Consider the following 21,931-nt stretch of genomic DNA (forward strand, 5'->3'; position numbering starts at 1 on the left):
TAGGTTATAATCACAAGCATTTCTGTATCAATTTCATCATCCATATATATCGTCTTCCATTCACATAGTAACAATTTTTTTATTTACTACAAAGTACCTTGTGTTTTTTACTTTCTCTCTTTCCTATTCTTTCATCATAATCTATCCATATGTTCATAATATATCCGTATGACAAAAAAATCATAATTATGCACGTCGATCCATATTATTCACATAATCTATCGTATATCCATACCAAATTTCCATATATACTATGTTGGTTATTGATCTAATTGCATCCACATGCATAATCATATCAATAAAAAGAATATCATAATATTCATCGATCCGATTTTGCATCCATGCACATATAAACAAACAATCATAATCTATATATTATCATCGATCCAAACCCTATTAATTATACCTTATATATAGATCCATAAATAATAATTATTAACATATATAGGTAACTATTTGGATCCACATGCATATTATTCATAACAAATACAGAAAAAGGAAAATACTAGTTGAGGTTGATCAAACTCACCTCGGTGGGATGTGGGAGATCGGCCGGCGCCTAGTTGGGCCGCCGTCGGGGACTCGGGGTTGGTGGCGACGGTCAGTGTGTTAAGGTGTTCGAGCCCACGAGACGATGGAGGCTGCGGTGGCAGCCGGTGGGATGGAGGAGAGCTAGCAGCGCTGCAAATCTCGGCAAAGATAAGCAAGGGGCCTCACATTGTTTTATTTGCCGAGCACCACCATTTTATTCTCAGCAAAGACTTTGTTGAGTACCCGATAAATGATACTCGGCAATCCCGATTTACCGGGCAGGCGTATGCTGAGCAGCCATCACCTAGTCTTACACTCGGCAAACTGGTTGTCTCGTACATTTTGACCTTCATCGAGTTCCTTAAGGTACTCGGCATAGAGTGTAGTCTCACGGTTGACCAATTTTTTACATTTATAGTGGTAGTTATTATATGTGGGCAGCAGTTATATTAAGGAAAGCAGCGGTGCTATACACACGACACGATCCAGACGATTCATGCACGATACTCAAATCCAGCCGGACATGCGCAGGATTCAGAAGGGCACTGGCCGCTGGATTAGCACGTCGTGCAAAGATCGTGCAGCAGTATCGTGTGGGTAGTAGTTTCGTAAGGAAAGAGCCGTGAGGAGAGTGCGTAGTTAGTCAACCAGCTACTCTGCCGGCTAGTACGGGATTCAACTGCATATAATACGTGGAATATAATCACGATGGCAATGTGACATGTTTTACGTAAGCTTCCAACTAATGTAAACGTTGATATCGGGGAGAAGGAAGTTGAAAACCGGCGGCCAAGCCGTTGATATCGCTCCGTTTGCGTGGAGCATGGAGCAAAGGGTAGGTGGCGGAGGGAGACGCGATGAGGGGGCCTGACGATGAGTCCTGAACTTGGCGACCACTCAACGGTGCAGATCGTGAGTAGCGAGGAATACCGGCCGTGTGCTCACCGCCTTCCGCGTCGATGCCCGCGGCGTGTGGAATTTCCACGACGCCTCACTCGCACGCGGGCGACCATTTCAAATCCGTAATCGAATGGACGAGCGAGGGGGCAGTATCCCTACATAGGAGTATTTCTCTAGTCCAAGTTCGTTAGTATACGCGTGCTATATGAGTATACACTGCGAACTCCTACTACTGCTACTAATCATTGGCACTCCACTCCGTCTACCTTCTCTACTTCTACTTCTACTTCTTCGACACTGGCGTACGTACAGAGCTTCATGGAGTTCCCTGCTGCGCTCAAGTGCGCCGTCGTCGCAACCGAGCTCGTCGGAACTGCGTTCGGGCTCATAACCAACATCAATCAGGCGCTTGAGAAGGCACGCCAAAACAAGGCGGAGTACCAACACCTCAAGCAGCGCCTGCCGACGATCGGCTACGTGCTGCATCGCCTGCCGCCGGACCCGGAGTTGGAGCCGCTGCTTGCCCCGCTGATCAACATGCTGCAAGAGGCGTACGACGTGCTGGTCAGTTGCCAGAAGCGGAGCTCCACCAACCAGCTCATCCGGGCTAGCATCCATGCCGACAGGTTAAGGTTAGTCAACGACAGGATCGACTCCCGCCTCCTCCTCTTCCCCGTCATCTGCTGTGCCGCCATCGCCCGCCGCCTCGACGACAAACCGAGCTGCTCCTGTGCTGGCTCCCAGCACAAGCTGCAGGACGTGTGTAAGATCCTCGAAATCGTCCCTATCAACCACACCAGCGAGGTGCGGGGCTGCTCCTCTGCTGGCTGCCTGCAGGATGTAGATGACGCGTTTGTGGCGGAGCGCGAAGGCAACCACACCAGCAAGGTCCCCGGCTGCTCCTCTGCTGGCTCCATGCAAAACTGGGAGGACGTGTTGGTGGCGGAGCTCAAACCCATCCATACCAGCGAGGTGCCCATGCCGGGCAGCTCCTCTACTGGCTCCATGCCCAAGTGGGAGGAAGCGTTGGTAGCAGAGGGCAAACCCAACAACACCGGCGAGGTCCCAGGCTGCTCCTATTCTGGCTCCATGCAAAACTGGGAGGACGTATTGATGGCGAAGCTCAAACCGAGCCATACCGGCGAGGTGCCCGTGCCTGGCAGCTCCTCTGCTGGCTCCATGCCCAAATGGGAGGAAGCATTGCTGGCGGAAGGCAAACCCAACAACACCAGCGAGGTCCCGGGCTACTCCTCTGCTGGCTCCATGCAAAACTGGGAGGACCTGTTGGTGGCGGGGCTCAAACCCAACAACATGAGCGAGGTGCCGGGCAGCTTTTCTGCTGACTCCATGCAAAACTGGGAGGACCCGTTGTTTGCGGAGCGCCACACCGGCGAGGTCCCGGAAGTCGGCATGGTCGTCTACGAGCAGGGCCATATGAACAACACTCTCAAAGACCACCTGGTACACGGTGTCTGGTCGCCGGTCACGGAGTCCTGGAGGACCCGCCTGGAGGTGCTTCTGGGTGCATCCCGGGGCGTAGAGCACATGCACCGCTGTGCGATCATCCACGGCAACGTGAGCTCGTCCAACATCCTCCTGGATGCCAACTGGAAGCCGCGCCTGTCCGGCTTCCTCGGCGTACATGTCTTGCAAGCGGGCCAGCTTGTCGTGGAGGTTGTCGACCTGGAGTACCGCCGCACGGGACTCATGAGCCCGACCTGTGACGTGTACAGCTTCGGCATTGTCATTCTGGAGGCGTTGACAGGGCGGCTCCCAGTCAGCGGCAGCTGGGGGAAGGGGGAGGACGTCGTGACCCTGGCGGATTCAACGCTCTCATTCATTCAAGGCGGTAATCTGCGGGCTGTGTTGGACGGCCGCCCGGTGTTGCAACCCATGATACATTTGGATGCGCTGAATCTCATGGCGCACACAGCGATGCTCTGCCTGTCACGAAACGAGAAGGACCGGCCGCCAATTTCAAGCGTCACGGTAAACCTCGAGGGGGCGCTCAGGATCATGCGCAACAATGGGCCTATGAATGTATTGCGAGTTTGAGCAGATCCAATGACGTCCATAAAGGACTGTTTCTTTGTGTGTGTGTGCGCGCGCGCGCATAAAACGACCACTAAAGTATTTGTTCAGTGTTCCATAATCTTTGTCGGTAAGTGTTGAGTATTATGATTAGTTAGGAAACATATGCTCACGGTGCTTAAGCAATACAACAACAATTTCATCAATCCCTTGATACTCACAAACTGGTCTCCACCAGTTTGTGGACGGATGCTTGAGCGAATTTGTAGGTCAATAGTGAAGATGCCCTAAGTTTGGATTAATTGACATAGGTAAATAATTTGCATTATTCCAACGTAAGTTGGGACAGACTGAGTCTCGAAAGCGACTTTGCTGAAAGATACAATAATGCTTGAAAGCGACTAGCTCCAATAATGAATTATATTCCCCCAAAAAACATAGCAACTACGCGGCAGGCTACCTCCACTTGTACTAAAATAAAACATATGTATTTTTAGTTTTAGTTTGGATGTTTTAATTATTCATATTCCTTACAATTAAATTTTATTGAAATATATTGCATTCAATTCCATGATAATACACTTAAAAACACATCTTGATTGAAAGTTTTCTAAGCACATCCTCTTCTAAACAACTAAGCTCCCTGGGGCTGAAAGCGCTCACGGTCGATTGAGGTCACTGGATTCCGATTTGGTGCTCAATCTTGACCAGGTCGGTCGCTAGATGGGCCTTGTTGGTAAGTTGCTAGGTCGTGTGGACTTACGCCGTCGATGGTGGAGGGATGATATTTCCTGGTCGAATAGTTTATTTGTTGGACTTGGATGTGGAGCTCTCACGACCACGCTACTCACTAAAAAAACACTTCCGTGATAATACATGTTTGTCATAGTAGGTCACATTTTCTGTCATGTATGTACATTCATGACGATTTTATGACAGAATTGAGATAGTCATACATGTGCTGTCGTAGAAGTGTTCCACGACAATTCTAAAATTATCATCACGGAAGTGTCCACTTCCATAACGATAAACCGTGTGTCATGGAAGTGCTTTCGTCAAGGGTAACCGACATGTGGCATCGATAATAAGGGGTCGCCGTTAAGCTACCGGGTTCCGTTATGGATCCGATAACCCGTTAACAGCCAAGACCAATGGGGATTTTCCACATGTAAAATTCTCATTCGCCGGAGGATCCACGTGTCGGCTCAGCGTTGGGACAGGTGTCATCCACTTATTATACTGGAGGCGCCTATGATACGTCGACACGTGGCAAGGTCCCACAGTGACCCATTTAGGTGAAAGAGGCTGGCCCAGTCAAAATTAGCAGGCTGGCCCATATAGGCCTACTTCTGTCTGGTCCATTTAGGTCCACGGCCCATACAAGATGTGCCAATATGGGCCGTCAACGAACCATTAACTATTTGACACCATTGCAACCCATCGTCAGTTTGACCCTGTTAACAGCCTGCTGTATATTTAGCTGTGTTGGACAGCCGCCCGGTGTTGCAGCCCATGCTACATTTGGATGCGCTGAAGCTCGTGGCGCACACGGCGATGCTCTGCCTGTGGCCGAACGGGAATGACCGGCCGCCAATTTCAAACGTCACGGCCAACTTAAGGGGGCGCTCAGGATCATGCTCAGCAATGGGCCTATGAAAGTATTGCGGGTTTGCGTATATGCAATGACGTCTGGAAAGGACTACTTTTTTGTGTGTGAATAAAACGACTGCTATATTATTTGTACAATATTCATTAGTAGAAAAAGGCTCATTTGTCCCGGTTACAGAGGGCCTTTAGTCCCGGTTCTGGAACCGGGACTAAAGGGTCGGGACTAAAGCCCCCCCCCCCCTTTAGTTCCGGTTCTGTTACGAACCGAGACTAAAGGCCCTCCATGTGGCCGCCGTTTGGAGCTCCACCTTTAAAGAAAAATTTTACGATTTTTTTTTATTTTTTTTAAATTTCCCGATTTTCCTATTTCTGAATTATTTTACAATTTAATCTCTAATCACCCCTCACACTACTCAATTTAACCTCTAATCTCTAATCACCCCTCATCACTGCTCAATTTAACCTTTAATCTCTAATCACTCATTATCACTGCTCAATTTAACCTCTAATCTCTAATCACACCTCATCATTTCAAATCTTCTAACTTTCCGGCCGATCACCCATCCTCTCACTACTCCAGCCTGAGCACGCTTAACTTCCAGGTTCTATTCTCCTTCGTTTCCAAGTCTGCACTTGTTGTTTTCCTGACAATAGTAAGATGTCAATCCTATTAAACCTCAAGAATTAGCTTGAGCATGAAGTCACATGTTTCATTGTTTGAGTTTGAAACTATTATTGTAAAAAACAATAATTATTTAGTAACACTAATATTTCTTGAATACGTAGTTTGACCATTGTTTGACCACAGTTTGATCAAAATTCAAAAAACTAAAATAATTATTTAGTAACACTAATATTCTTGAATAATTATTTAGTAACACTAATACTTCTTGAATAAGTAGTTCGACCATAGTTTGACCAGATTTAACCATAATTCAAAAAAACTGAAATTTGAGCATAACTTTTTTTCCTTTTAGAATTTGATGATTCTAAAAAATTGCAAAACGGCTTACGGCGGTCAAAATCGGATGTGGATTTTCATGCTGAACATTTTGATATATTATACTTTTCTCTGACATCGTATGCAAAAGCTATAGCCGTTTTACTTTTTCATAACATTTTTTTGCAAAACATGTCCAAACTTAAGTTTTTTAATTTTCCTAAGTAGTAGATGCAGTCATATAACTACATCTCGAAGGATTTTATTTTTTTGAAGTTTTTACCATTTTTTTGTTTTTTTCAAAACGGAAATGGCGATACACAGGGGGGAGTAGAGTTTGAGACACTGACCCCTTTAGTCCCGGTTTGAGACACGAACCGGGACTAAAGGGTTTAGTCCCGGTTCGTGTCTCAAACCGGGACTAAAGGTCTCATTTGAACCGGGACTAATGCATTTAGCCGCTCGAACCGAGACTAATGCTCATATTAGTCCCGGTTCGTAATGCAACCGGGACTAATGTGTATATTGAGCTATGACCAAAGTCATGTTTTCTACTAAGTGATTCCATAATATTGTCTGTAAGTGTTGAGTACCATGATTAGTTAGGAAACAAATGATAGTGTAAGATTTATTTCTACATTATCTTGTATTTCAAGTTAATCATATACTCCTACATATGGATTATGTGTATTATATTTGCCACCACAACTGAGAGAATTCATTTCATGTAAATCGGCCAGCCACAGCTCCAAGAATACGCGGAGGAGGTGGCCTGGGTCGGCGTCCGCGCCGTTCGGCGCGGGCCACGGGCCCGCTTCCAAGTGCGTCTGCACGCCGGCCACTCACGCCAGGTCCTTCAAGTGCCGCTTCCACCGCACCAACTCCCAGGGCCACGGCCACAGCCAGGGAAGCTGCCCTTCTTCGCCCCCTTCACCGGCCACGGTCAACGCGGTGCCGTGGCACCCGGTCTCGTCGTCCTCGTCCTCCGGCACCGTCGCGACCCAGTGATGCAGCCCAAGCATCGGTCTCGAGAATCAAGAACGCTCGACAACGGAGAGGGAAGGGAAGATCATATACTTGCCATAAGAAAGGGAGTTTATTTACTGCTCCCTCTATGTATTATTTCCTTTGTTTGGAGATTGATTACCATCTGTGAGTTATGGTAAGGTTAATGTGATTGAGCGATTTTTTCTGAAAATCAAATATTTGCTTTCTAATTAATGTGATTGAGTGATTTAAGGTAAGGTTAATTAATTTAGATTTTATTTTTAAAGATTGTTTGTGATTGATTCTACATTACTAAATAGCTTGCGCTAGTATGGAAAGTTCTGATCTGTTCAGATTTCTTTCGTTGTGTGAGAGGGTGACGCGAAAATTAACCAATGAGGTGGAGGGAGGGGACAAAAAAATCTACAAAAAACCAGCAAAGGTGGGAGGAGGTACCAAAAAACCATGGGAGGTGGGAAGCCGCCCTTGTTCGCCCCCTTCACCAGTCGTGGTCAACGCGGTGCCGTGGCACCCGGCCTCGCCGTCCTCGTCCTCCGGCACCGTCGCGACCCAGTGACGCAGTCCAAACATCGGTCTCGAGAATCAAGAACGCTCGACAACAGAGAGGGAAGGGAAGATCATATACATGTCATAAGAAAGGGAGTTTATTTACTGCTCCCTCTATGTATTGTTTCCTTTCTTTGGAGATTGATTACCATCCGTGAGTTAAGGTAAGGTTAATGTGACTGAGCGATTTTTTCTGAAAATCAAATATTTGCTTCCTAATTAATGTGATTGAGTGATTTAAGGTAAGGTTAATTAATTTAGATTTTATTTTTAGAGATTTTTCGTGATTGATTCTACATTAATAAATAACTTGCGCTAGTATAGAAAGTTCTAATCTGTTCAAATTTCTTTCGTTGTGTGAGATGGTGGTGCGAAAATAAACCAATGAGGTGGAGGGAGGGGACAAAAAAATTTACGAAAAAAACTAGTGAAGGTGGGAGGAGGTACCAAAAAAACCATGGGAGGTGGGAAGCCGCCCTTCTTCGCCCCCTTCACCGGCCGCGGCCAACGCGGTGCCGCGGCACCCGGCCTCGCCGTCCTCGTCCTCCAACACCGTCGCGACCCAGTGACGCAGGCCAAGCATCGGTCTCGAGAATCAAGAACGCTCGACAACGGAGAGGGAAGGGAAGATCATATACATGTCATAAGAAAGGGAGTTTATTTACTGCTCCCTCTATGTATTATTTCCTTTGTTTGGAGATTGATTATCATCTGTGAGTTTAGGTAAGGTTAATGTGATTGAGCGATTTTTCTGAAAATCAAATATTTGCTTTCTAATTAATGTGATTGAGTGATTTAAGGTAAGGTCAATTAATTTAGATTTTATTTTTAGAGATTGTTCGTGATTGATTCTACATTAATAAATAACTTGCGCTAGTATGGAAAGTTCTGATCTGTTCAAATTTCTTTCGTTGTGTGAGATGGTGGTGCGAAAATAAACCAATGAGGTGGAGGGAGGGGACAAAAAAAATTACAAAAAAAACTAGCGAAGGTGAGAGGAGGTGCCAAAAAAACCATGGGAGGTGGGAAGCAGCCCTTCTTCGCCCCCTTCACCGGCCGCGGCCAACACGGTGCCGCGGCACCCGGCCTCGCCGTCCTCGTCCTCCGGCACCGTAACGACCCAGTGACGCAGCCCAAGCATCGGTCTCGAGAATCAAGAACGCTCGACAACGGAGAGGGAAGGGAAGATCATATACATGTCATAAGAAAGGGAGTTTATTTACCGCTCCCTCTATGTATTGTTTCCTTTGTTTGGAGATTGATTACCATCGTGAGTTAAGGTAAAGTTAATTTGATTGAGCGATTTTTCTGAAAATCAAATATTTGCTTTCTAATTAATGTGATTGAGTGATTTTAGGTAAGGTTAATTAATTTAGATAGAGATTGTTCATGATTGATTCTACATTACTAAATAACTTGCGCCAGTATGGAAAGTTCTGATCTGTTCAGATTTCTTTCATTGTGTGAGAGGGTGACGCGAAAATAAACCAATGAGGTGGAGGGAGGGGACAAAAAAATCAGCGAAGGTGGGAGGAGGTACCAAAAAAACCATGGGAGGTGGGACGAAAATAAACCGTACGAGGCTACCAACTGCTCCATTAGAAGTAGAGGCTACATATTACATGTACATACTATTCGTTTTGACAGATACTACATACAATATAGAAAACACAAGTGATGGTAACTACCACTCGTGGTAGGAAACATTTGTCCTATCTATATAGCACCTAGGTCCCAATATAGCAAGTCATATTTGTACTGCATGATGTAAAATCCATGACATAGTGACTTTTCAGTTTTTGTTTCCTTGCATTACAACCATCAATGGTCAATGATTGCTTTCCAAGACATTAACATACTACTAGTTTCCTAGTATGGTTCCTTTCCCAACAAAAAGGGTGTGTATATACACTCTTATTTTTTATGTTATCAGATATGACAAATAATACGAACGTTATCCCAAAGGTTTGTATGTATATTAAGGATGTTCTTATACATTTTTCTAAAGTTTTCACTTTCAAGGTATCTAGTCTTCAAACAAAAATTAAGGCCGGGTCACACTTTTAACGGCTAATATTTATGTACAAACTAAGTTGACCAAATAGTATAAAATGTGATCGATTTTTTTTTACTTGTAGGAATATATGATACCCGCGCATGATTTTTTTTCCTATGTACATATACCCACCCATGATTCTTTTTAGTTTTATAAATTTTTGTTACATTTACCCATATGATCCTATGTATTTATTGTATCGGGGTATATACTCATAAATTTCATGTCAAGGTATGTCAATATAATTAGTATGCACATACAATAAAATGTATTGCGTACTCTGGGTATATACATACACAAAAATCTAATGGATGCGTAATAAATAAGTTTGGTTATATCTGAATCCTGTATATCTTAGGATTTTTTGGTCATTTACTTGATTTTCTGAAGAATGTCCTAGACAAAATACACAACTCCAATAATTCTTAAGCATGTTTCTCTTTTGTCTGATTTTGTGCACGACCAACTATCTAAGTAGGTATTATCCATTATTACAATATCCATCAGGAGGAAGAGTGCTTTGCATTTAAGGAAAAGAAGTCATTGGCCGAAGCTATTCTTTTGCAAAATGAGTTACATAAAAAGGATGACATATGCTTTTCCCACACTTTTTTGAAAGCGGTTTGTATAGTGTAACCAAAATGCGACGATGGTGACAATATTATAATTCATTCACACTATACAAAAAGTTCAATTGCTAAGTCAGTACAAACAACTCCGACCAGTAAACACACCGCCTTGAGTATGATCTGGACAATCTTGAAGTCGGAGGTGACAAGGGCCTCAAGTGTTATATTATATGTTCTGGGGTTGATAATGGAAATAACGAACCTGTCCTCCCGAAAAAGGGAGAGAAAATGGAAGGTCAAGGATCTGAGATGTGTGGATGATCTTGAAGATGAAGACGGAGTTGGCAAGGGTTAGAGGTGGTGGAAATTCTGAATGTTGCATAAACCGCAATAGATGCAATATAAGATCCATAATATGGGTGTATGAAATGTGTGCATGTGCTATGTGCATATTCATTGTGTATGAAATTGTGTAATGAATGTCGAATGTGTGCAATGCATTTGATTTTTTTTTATGAATTTTGAAATGTGTATGAAATGTATATGATTGATTATGTGATATGCTTGACAACAGCTCGGGCTATTAAGAGGTAGTGTGTGATGGGTTGTACTGCTAGCGGTGTGTCTTTTGTAAGCTCTACTTGTAGTGCAACCCTAACCGCCAAAAACATTATAGAAGCCACCACTAATGGGTCCATACGGAAGGCCCCTCGGTAATGTCCTCACTGCTGACATGCCCCATCACTCGACCCATTAGTGGTGACCTATGTATCTAGGACACACTGCTCACAAACTGGCTATTCCATAGTACTGACTGACATTGTTCAAATCTGGGTTTAGCCACCCCAAACTGCTCAGGGGACCGACTGACGTTGGCAACTAGGGGGGGGGGGGATTACACACATCAACAAGAAAAGGGATAAATTTACATGCCCGATAAGTTTAGAGATACAATGTATACTTACCCTTTTTTATAAGCTAGTATAATTCATTTTTTTAACCTTGAACACCAGCCATTCCAATAACAATTGGCCATGTCAAGATCGTTGGTGACCATGCTGGTTAGACCAACAAGCAGACTCATGAGGCTTACACACAATATGGCTGCACTGAACACTGCTAGCACCGATATTATTCACGAGCACATGCATGCGCTAGTTTATTGCAGAATTGAAAGGAGTATTCAACACGGTCACGCTATCATGGTTAATTTACGCAGAACGTGTGTACGTGAGCTAGGCCAGGGGTATGCAGAATGTGTGTGCGTGAGCTAGTCCAGGGGACGACGCGTGCCGTCTTTGTCAGCAGAGGTGAGCCCTGCCCAAAAGATGAGGGACTTAGACCAAATGTTAAATATACTAAAGTTTAAGTTTTGTTTCTACTATAAGTTCAATAATTTGCATTGGAGTGCAAGTTTGGATTGTAGTGCCATAGGTCCAATATATAGTTTGCATTATTCCACTGTCAGTTTGAATTATGTAGTGCCATAGGTTCAATAATTTGCATTATTATCGGTTCCATTGTAAGTTGGAAGTTGGCTGAAGCGAGTAGCTCCATATAATAAAATTAAGATTCCCCATAGAAAACCTAGCAACTAGCTCCACTTGTACTACGAGTCTACGACTACTTCTTCTGGTTGCTGATTATTAGCTAGTATATATTAATAGGGGAACACCACACGTACTTAGTGTTCGTAGACCAGTAGTACATTGTAAACTGTCACTGAGCCATCATGGCGACGCTTGCTGTTGTGGGGCATGTGGCGGCAGTGACGTAGCTCGTCGGCAACGCATTCGGGCTCATCTGCAAGATCAAGCGGGCGGTGGAGACGGCGTGCCAGAACAAGCTGGAGTGTGACCTCATCGCACGCCGCGTGCCCACCATCAACGGGGTGTTGTCTAGCCTGAAAATAATTGGATGTTGATGTAATCATGGGCTGAGTTTATTAAGAGTGAGGACATGCATGTGGATTCTTGTTGGGGAACGTAGTAATTTCAAAAAATTTCCTACGCACACGCAAGATCATGGTGATGCATAGCAACGAGAGGGGAGAGTGTTGTCTACGTACCAACGCAGACCGACTGCGGAAGCGATCACACAACGTAGAGGAAGTAGTCGTACGTCTTCCCGATCTGACCGATCCAAGCACCGTTACTCCGGCACCTCCGAGTTCTTAGCACACGTACAACTCGATGACGATCCCCGGGCTCCGATCCAGCAAAGCGTCGGGGAAGAGTTCCGTCAGCACGACGGCGTGGTGACGATCTTGATGTTCTACCGACGCAGGGCTTCGCCTAAGCACTACAACGATATGATCGAGGTGGAATATGGTGGCAGGGGGCACCGCACACGGCTAAGGAACGATCTCAAGGATCAACTTGTGTGTCTAGAGGTGCCCCTTGCCCCCGTATATAAAGGATCCAAGGGGGGGGGCTGGCCGGCCAAGGGAGGCGCGCCAGGAGAGTCCTACTCCCTCTGGGAGTAGGATTCCCCCCCCCCAATCCTAGTTGGAATAGGATTCATCAAGGGGGGGAAAGAGAGAGAGGGGGGCCGGCCACCTCTCCTAGTCCTAATAGGACTAGGGGAGGGGGGAGGCGCGCGGCCACCTTGGGCTGCCCCTTTCTCCTTTCCCCTAAAGCCCACTAAGGCCCATATGACTCCCGGGGGGTTCCGGTAACCTCCCGGTACTCCGGTAAAATCCCGATTTCACCCGGAACACTTTCGATGTCCAAACATAGGCTTCCAATATATCAATCTTTATGTCTCGACCATTTCGAGACTCCTCGTCATGTCCGTGATCACATCCGGGACTCCGAACAACCTTCGGTACATCAAAATGCATAAACTCATAATAACTGTCATCGTAACGTTAAGCGTGCGGACCCTACGGTTCGAGAACAATGTAGACATGACTGAGACACATCTCCGGTCAATAACCAATAGCGGGACCTGGATGCCCATATTGGCTCCTACATATTCTACGAAGATCTTTATCGGTCAGACCGCATAACAACATACGTTGTTCCCTTTGTCATCGGTATGTTACTTGCCCGAGATTCGATCGTCGGTATCCAATACCTAGTTCAATCTCGTTACTGGCAAGTCTCTTTACTCGTTCCGTAATACATCATCCCGTAACTAACTCATTAGTTGCAATGCTTGCAAGGCTTATGTGATGTGCATTACCGAGAGGGCCCAGAGATACCTCTCCGACAATCGGAGTGACAAATCCTATTCTCGAAATACGCCAACCCAACATCTACCATTGGAGACACCTGTAGAGCTCCTTTATAATCACCCAGTTACGTTGTGACGTTTGGTAGCACACAAAGTGTTCCTCCGGCAAACGGGAGTTGCATAATCTCATAGTCATAGGAACATGTATAAGTCATGAAGAAAGCAATAGCAACATCCTAAACAATCGGGTGCTAAGCTAATGGAATGGGTCATGTCAATCAGATCATTCAACTAATGATGTGACCTCGTTAATCAAATAACAACTCTTTGTTCATGGTTAGGAAACATAACCATCTTTGATTAACGAGCTAGTCAAGTAGAGGCATACTAGTGACACTCTGTTTGTCTATGTATTCACACATGTATTATGTTTCCGGTTAATACAATTCTAGCATGAATAATAAACATTTATCATGATATAAGGAAATAAATAATAACTTTATTATTGCCTCTAGGGTATATTTCCTTCAGTCTCCCACTTGAACTAGAGTCAATAATCTAGATTACACAGTTATGATTCTAACACCCATGGAGCCTTGGTGCTGATCATGTTTTGCTCGTGGAAGAGGCTTAGTCAACGGGTCTGCAACATTCAGATCCATATGTATCTTGCAAATCTCTATGTCTCCCACCTGGACTAGATCCCGGATGGAATTGAAGCGTCTCTTGATGTGTTTGGTCCTCTTGTGAAATCTGGATTCCTTTGCCAAGGCAATTGCACCAGTATTGTCACAAAAGATTTTCATTGGACCCGATGCACTAGGTATGATACCTAGATCGGATATGAACTCCTTCATCCAGACTCCTTCGTTCGCTGCTTCCGAAGCAGCTATGTACTCCGCTTCACATGTAGATCCCGCTACGACGCTTTGTTTAGAACTGCACCAACTGACAGCTCCACCGTTTAAAGTAAACACGTATCCGGTTTGCGATTTAGAATCGTCCGGATCAGTGTCAAAGCTTGCATCAACGTAACCTCTTACGGTGAGCTCTTTGTCACCTCCATATACGAGAAACATATCCTTAGTCCTTTTCAGGTATTTCAGGATGTTCTTGACCGCTGTCCAGTGATCCACTCCTGGATTACTTTGGTACCTCCCTGCTAAACTTATAGCAAGGCACACATCAGGTCTGGTACACAGCATTGCATACATGATAGAGCCTATGGCTGAAGCATAGGGAACATCTTTCATTTTCTCTCTATCTTCTGCAGTGGTCGGGCATTGAGTCTGACTCAACTTCACACCTTGTAACACAGGCAAGAACCCTTTCTTTGCTTGATCCATTTTGAACTTCTTCAAAATCTTGTCAAGGTATGTGCTTTGTGAAAGTCCAATTAAGCGTCTTGATCTATCTCTATAGATCTTTATGCCTAATATGTAAGCAGCTTCACCGAGGTCTTTCATTGAAAAACTCTTATTCAAGTATCCCTTTATGCTATCCAGAAATTCTATATCATTTCCAATCAGTAATATGTCATCTACATATAATATCAGAAATGCTACAGAGCTCCCACTCACTTTCTTGTAAATACAGGCTTCTCCAAAAGTCTGTATAAAACCAAATGCTTTGATCACACTATCAAAGCGTTTATTCCAACTCCGAGAGGCTTGCACCAGTCCATAAATGGATCGCTGGAGCTTGCACACTTTGTTAGCTCCCTTTGGATCGACAAAACCTTCCGGAACTCTTCTTCCAGAAATCCATTCAGGAATGCAGTTTTTACATCCATCTGCCAAATTTCATAATCATAAAATGCGGCAATTGCTAACATGATTCGGACAGACTTAAGTATCGCTACGGGTGAGAAGGTCTCATCGTAGTCAACCCCTTGAACTTGTTGAAAACCTTTTGCGACAAGTCGAGCTTTGTAGACAGTAACATTACCATCAGCGTCAGTATTCTTCTTGAAGATCCATTTATTCTCAATTGCTTGCCGATCATCAGGCAAGTCAACCAAAGTCCATACTTTGTTCTCATACATGGATCCCATCTCAGATTTCATGGCTTCAAGCCACTTTGCGGAATCTGGGCTCACCATCGCTTCTTCATAGTTCGTAGGTTCATCATGATCTAGTAGCATGATTTCCAGAACTGGATTACTGTACCACTCTGGCGCGGATCTCACTCTGGTTGATCTACGAGGTTCAGTAGCATCTTGTTCTGAAGTTTCATGATCATGATCATTAACTTCCTCACTTATTGGTGTAGGTGTCGCAGAAACAGTTTTCTGTGATGTACTACTTTCCAACAAGGGATCAGGTACAGTTACCTCGTCAAGTTCTACTTTCCTCCCACTCACTTCTTTCGAGAGAAACTCCTTCTCTAGAAAGGATCCATTCTTAGCAACGAATGTCTTGCCTTCGGATCTGTGATAGAAGGTGTACCCAACAGTCTCCTTTGGGTAGCCTATGAAGACACATTTCTCCGATTTGGGTTCGAGCTTATCAGGTTGAAGCTTTTTCACATAAGCATCGCAGCCCCAAACTTTAAGAAACGACAACTTTGGTTTCTTGCCAAACCACAGTTCATAAGGCGTCGTCTCAACGGATTTTGATGGTGCCCTATTTAACGTGAATGCGGCCGTCTCTAAAGCATAACCCCAAAACGATAGCGGTAAATCAGTAAGAGACATCATAGATCGCACCATATCTAGTAAAGTATGATTACGACGTTCGGACACACCATTACGCTGAGGTGTTCCGGGTGGCGTGAGTTGCGAAACTATTCAACAATTTTTCAAATGTACACCAAACTCGTAACTCAAATATTCTCCTCCACGATCAGATCGTAGAAACTTTATTTTCTTGTTACGATGATTTTCAACTTCACTCTGAAATTCTTTAAACTTTTCAAATGTTTCAGACTTGTGTTTCATTAAGTAGATATACCCATATCTGCTTAAGTCATCTGTGAAGGTGAGAAAATAACGATATCCGCCACGAGCCTCAATATTCATCGGACCACATACATCGGTATGTATGATTTCCAACAAATCTGTTGCTCTCTCCATAGTACCGGAGAACGGTGTTTTAGTCATCTTGCCCATGAGGCGCGGTTCGCAAGTACCAAGTGATTCATAATCAAGTGGTTCCAAAAGTCCATCAGTATGGAGTTTCTTCATGCGCTTTACACCGATATGATCTAAACGACAGTGCCACAAATAAGTTGCACTTTCATTATCAACTCTGTATCTTTTGGCTTCAACATTATGAATATGTGTGTTACTACTATCGAGATTCATCAAGAATAGACCACTCTTCAAAGGTGCATGACCATAAAAGATATTACTCATATAAATAGAACAATCATTATTATCTGATTTAAATGAATAACCGTCTCGCATCAAACAAGATCCAGATATAATGTTCATGCTTAACGCTGGCACCAAATAACATTTATTTAGGTCTAATATTAATCCCGAAGGTAGATGTAGAGGTAGCGTGCCGACCGCGATCACATCGACTTTGGAACCGTTTCCCACGCGCATCGTCACCTCGTCCTTTGCCAGTGTTTGCTTAATCCGTAGTCCCTGTTTCGAGTTGCAAATATTAGCAACAGAACCAGTATCAAATACCCAGGTGCTACTGCGAGCTCTAGTAAGGTACACATCAATAACATGTATATCACATATACCTTTGTTCACCTTGCCATCCTTCTTATCCGCCAAATACTTGGGGCAGTTCCGCTTCCAGTGACCAGTCTGCTTGCAGTAGAAGCACTCAGTTTCAGGCTTAGGTCCAGACTTGGGTTTCTTCTCGTGAGCAGCAACTTGCTTGCTGTTCTTCTTGAAGTTCCCCTTCTTCTTCCCTTTGCCCTTTTTCTTGAAACTAGTGGTCTTGTTAACCATCAACACTTGATGCTCCTTTTTGATTTCTACCTTCGCAGCTTTCAGCATTGCGAAGAGCTCCGGAATAGTCTTGTTCATCCCTTGCATATTATAGTTCATCACGAAGCTCTTGTAGCTTGGTGGCAGTGATTGGAGAATTCTGTCAATGACGCAATCATCAGGAAGATTAACTCCCATCTGAATCAAGTGATTATTATACCCAGACATTTTGAGTATATGCTCACTAACAGAACTGTTCTCCTCCATCTTGCAGCTATAGAACTTATTGGAGACTTCATATCTCTCAATCCGGGCATTTGCTTGAAATATTAACTTCAACTCCTGGAACATCTCATATGCTCCATGACGTTCAAAACGTCGTTGAAGTCCCGATTCTAAGCCGTAAAGCATGGCACACTGAACTATCGAGTAGTCATCAGCTTTGCTCTGCCAGACGTTCATAACATCTGGTGTTGCTCCAGCAGCAGGCCTGGCACTCAGCGGTGCTTCCAGGACGTAATTCTTCTGAGCAGCAATGAGGATAATCCTCAAGTTACGGACCCAGTCCGTGTAATTGCTGCCATCATCTTTCAACTTTGCTTTCTCAAGGAACGCATTAAAATTCAATGGAACAATAGCACGAGCCATCTATCTACAATCAACATAAACAAGCAAGATACTATCAGGTACTAAGTTCATGATAAGTTTAAGTTCAGTTAATCAAATTACTTAAGAACTCCCACTTAGATAGACATCCCTCTAATCCTCTAAGTGATCACGTGATCCAAATCAACTAAACCATAACCGATCATCACGTGAGATGGAGTAGTTTTCAATGGTGAACATCGTTATGTTGATCATGTCTACTATATGATTCACGCTCGACCTTTCGGTCTCTGTGTTCCGAGGCCATATCTGCATATGCTAGGCTCGTCAAGTTTAACCCGAGTATTCTGCGTGTGCAAAACTGGCTTGCACCCGTTGTAGATGGACGTAGAGCTTATCACACCCGATCATCACGTGGTGTCTGGGCACGACGAACTTTGGCAACGGTGCATACTCAGGGAGAACACTTCTTGATAATTTAGTGAGAGATCATCTTATAATGCTACCGTCAATCAAAGCAAGATAAGATGCATAAAAAGATAAACATCACATGCAATCAATATAAGTGATATGATATGGCCATCATCATCTTGTGCTTGTGATCTCCATCTCCGAAGCACCGTCATGATCACCATCGTCACCGGCGCGACACCTTGATCTCCATCGTAGCATCGTTGTCGTCTCGCCAATCTTATGCTTCCACGACTATCGCTACCGCTTAGTGATAAAGTAAAGCATTACATTATGATTGCATTGCATACAATAAAGCGACAACCATATGGCTCCTGCCAGTTGCCGATAACTTGGTTACAAAACATGATCATCTCATACAATAAAATTCAGCATCATGCCTTGACCATATCACATCACAACATGCCCTGCAAAAACAAGTTAGACGTCCTCTACTTTGTTGTTGCAAGTTTTACGTGGCTGCTACGGGCTTAAGCAAGAACCAATCTCACCTACGCATCAAAACCACAACGATAGTTTGTCAAATAGACTCCGTTTTAACCTTCGCAAGGACCGGGCGTAGCCACACTTGGTTCAACTAAAGTTGGAGAGACAGTCGCCCACAAGCCACCTGTGTGCAAAGCACGTCGGGGGAACCGGTCTCGCGTAAGCGTACGCGTAATGTTGGTCCAGGTCGTCTCGTCCAACAATACCGCCTAACCAAAGTATGACATGCTGGTAGGCAGTATGACTTATATCGCCCACAACTCACTTGTGTTCTACTCGTGCAAATCACATCAAACCATAAAACCTAGGCTCGGATGCCACTGTCGGGGAACGTAGTAATTTCAAAAAAAATCCGACGCACACGCAAGATCATGGTGATGCATAGCAACGAGAGGGGAGAGTGTTGTCTACGTACCAGCGCAGACCGACTGCGGAAGCGATCACACAACGTAGAGGAAGTAGTCGTACGTCTTCCCGATCCGACCGATCCAAGCACCGTTACTCCGGCACCTCCGAGTTCTTAGCACACGTACAGCTCGATGACGATCCCCGGGCTCCGATCCAGCAAAGCGTCGGGGAAGAGTTCCGTCAGCACGACGGCGTGGTGACGATCTTGATGTTCTACCGACGCAGGGCTTCGCCTAAGCACTACAACGATATGATCGAGGTGGAATATGGTGGCAGGGGGTACCGCACACGGCTAAGGAACGATCTCAAGGATCAACTTGTGTGTCTAGAGGTGCCCCTTGCCCCCGTATATAAAGGATCCAAGGGGGAGGGGCTGTCCGGCCAAGGGGGGCGCGCCAGGAGAGTCCTACTCCCTCTGGGAGTAGGATTCCCCCCCCCCCCAATCCTAGTTGGAATAGGATTCATCAAGGGGGGGAAAGAGAGAGAGGGGGGCCGGCCACCTCTCCTAGTCCTAATAGGACTAGGGGAGGGGGGAGGCGCGCGGCCACCTTGGGCTGCCCCTTTCTCCTTTCCCCTAAAGCCCACTAAGGCCCATATGACTTTCGGGGGGTTCCGGTAACCTCCCGGTACTCCGGTAAAATCCCGATTTCACCCGGAACACTTCCGATGTCCAAACATAGGCTTCCAATATATCAATCTTTATGTCCCGGCCATTTCGAGACTCCTCGTCATGTCCGTGATCACATCCGGGACTCCAAACAACCTTCGGTACATCAAAATGCATAAACTCATAATAACTGTCATCGTAACGTTAAGCGTGCGGACCCTACGGTTTGAGAACAATGTAGACATGACCGAGACACATCTCCGGTCAATAACCAATAGCGGGACCTGGATGCCCATATTGGATCCTACATATTCTACGAAGATCTTTATCGGTCAGACCGCATAACAACATAGGTTGTTCCCTTTGTCATCGGTATGTTACTTGCCCGAGATTCGATCGTCGGTATCCAATACCTAGTTCAATCTCGTTACTGGCAAGTCTCTTTACTCGTTCCATAATACATCATCCCGCAACTAACTCATTAGTTGCAATGCTTGCAAGGCTTATGTGATGTGCATTACCGAGAGGGCCCAGAGATACCTCTCCGACAATCGGAGTGACAAATCTTATTCTCAAAATACGCCAACCCAACATCTACCATTGGAGACACCTGTAGAGCTCCTTTATAATCACCCAGTTACGTTGTGACGTTTGGTAGCACACAAAGTGTTCCTCCGGCAAACGGGAGTTGCATAATCTCATAGTCATAGGAACATGTATAAGTCATGAAGAAAGCAATAGCAACATACTAAACGATCGGGTGCTAAGCTAATGGAATGGGTCATGTCAATCAGATCATTCAACTAATGATGTGACCTCGTTAATCAAATAACAACTCTTTGGTCATGGTTAGGAAACATAACCATCTTTGATTAACGAGCTAGTCAAGTAGAGGCATACTAGTGACACTCTGTTTGTCTATGTATTCACACATGTATTATGTTTCCGGTTAATACAATTCTAGCATGAATAATAAACATTTATCATGATATAAGGAAATAAATAATAACTTTATTATTGCCTCTAGGGCATATTTCCTTCAATTCTTTCTACTGATACTAACTCCTAATGAAAACAAGAGCATCATATCTCCCTTTCTTATTTGCTAAAATATTATCGTTCAATAGTAAACATATTATTTGTTTCTAGAGGTACTATGTCGATTGTTCAAAGATCTCATCTTCATGAGACTAGCAAAGGGGTACACTTTAGGAAGAATGAGATGAGGTCACCTTTTGAAGTTCAACCTCCAATCCAAGGATCATAAAAGGTGAACATTACCATCCAAAGAAAAAATAACATATTAAATATTTTTAGAGGAATTAACCAATTTATCAAAAAACAATAGAATTAACCAGTTAGAATCTAACCCAATAAAGTGAGCTACATACTATTTTTAGAATGGTATGGTGCTGAAATAGAGGAGCCATGTTTGTTAGAGATATATCGAATTCTTATTTGAATGATGTTTCGGTTGTCAAAAAACATTACATTTATCGTGACATATTGATATACGTGATAGCTTAGATTCATGGCTGTGTAGCTATGTTCCACAACACTGTCTCGAGGTTGGCCACGACGGTAAACATGGCCGGCCGGCCCTTTCCCTGCGGGCACAGGCACCACACCGCCATGATCTCTAGCGCCTCCAGTTGCCACGCCGACGCCAGGTGGCGACCCAACATACCCTACAGGCTCCCGTTTCTTATGTGTTGGAGTATAGATTATGGAAGGATAGGATTTGTTAAGATTGATTGTATCAATTATATCTTTTGAACAAAATATCCGATTGACAACAATTTGGGATATTAGTACTCATGACATCTTCGAAACAAGATCAATTTTGGACATTTTTGAATTTTTTTCAAATCCAAAAAAAAAAATCGCTGCAAGTTTTCATTGCCTTTTCATTCCAGATATTGGTACTATTTCATTCAGTTTTCGTTTCTATTTTTGGAGTCTTGAAATAAGTATTCATATCATTTTGGTAAATTATCTTTCATGGTTGGGCTGAGTTCTAAAGGTGTTATTTTCATATTTTCCAATATGGTTTCATTTCTGTGGCACGGCTATTTTACATGTTTTCATTATATTTTCA

At 44.2% G+C, this 21,931-nt stretch overlaps 1 protein-coding gene across 1 annotated transcript; it reads left to right on the top strand.

Annotated features, from left to right (window-relative positions):
- The first annotated feature begins 1,642 nt into the window (after positions 1-1,642).
- On the top strand, positions 1,643-3,597 carry LOC147977592 (uncharacterized). Its single transcript, XM_087516397.1, has one exon. The coding sequence runs from the start codon at positions 1,750-1,752 to the stop codon at positions 3,484-3,486; it is 1,737 nt and encodes a 578-aa protein (XP_087372523.1). The 5' UTR covers positions 1,643-1,749; the 3' UTR covers positions 3,487-3,597.
- The last annotated feature ends 18,334 nt before the right edge of the window (positions 3,598-21,931 follow it).

Source organism: Triticum urartu, chromosome 3A (genome assembly GCF_056163025.1).
Source record: "Triticum urartu cultivar PI428250 chromosome 3A, HENAU_Tu73, whole genome shotgun sequence".
NCBI classification, from domain to species: Eukaryota; Viridiplantae; Streptophyta; class Magnoliopsida; order Poales; family Poaceae; genus Triticum; species Triticum urartu.

Coding starts and splice junctions, on each gene's coding strand:
- LOC147977592 (XM_087516397.1), top strand. CDS start 1,750: ATGGAGTTCCCTGCTGCGCTCAAGTGCGCCGTCGTCGCAACCGAGCTC.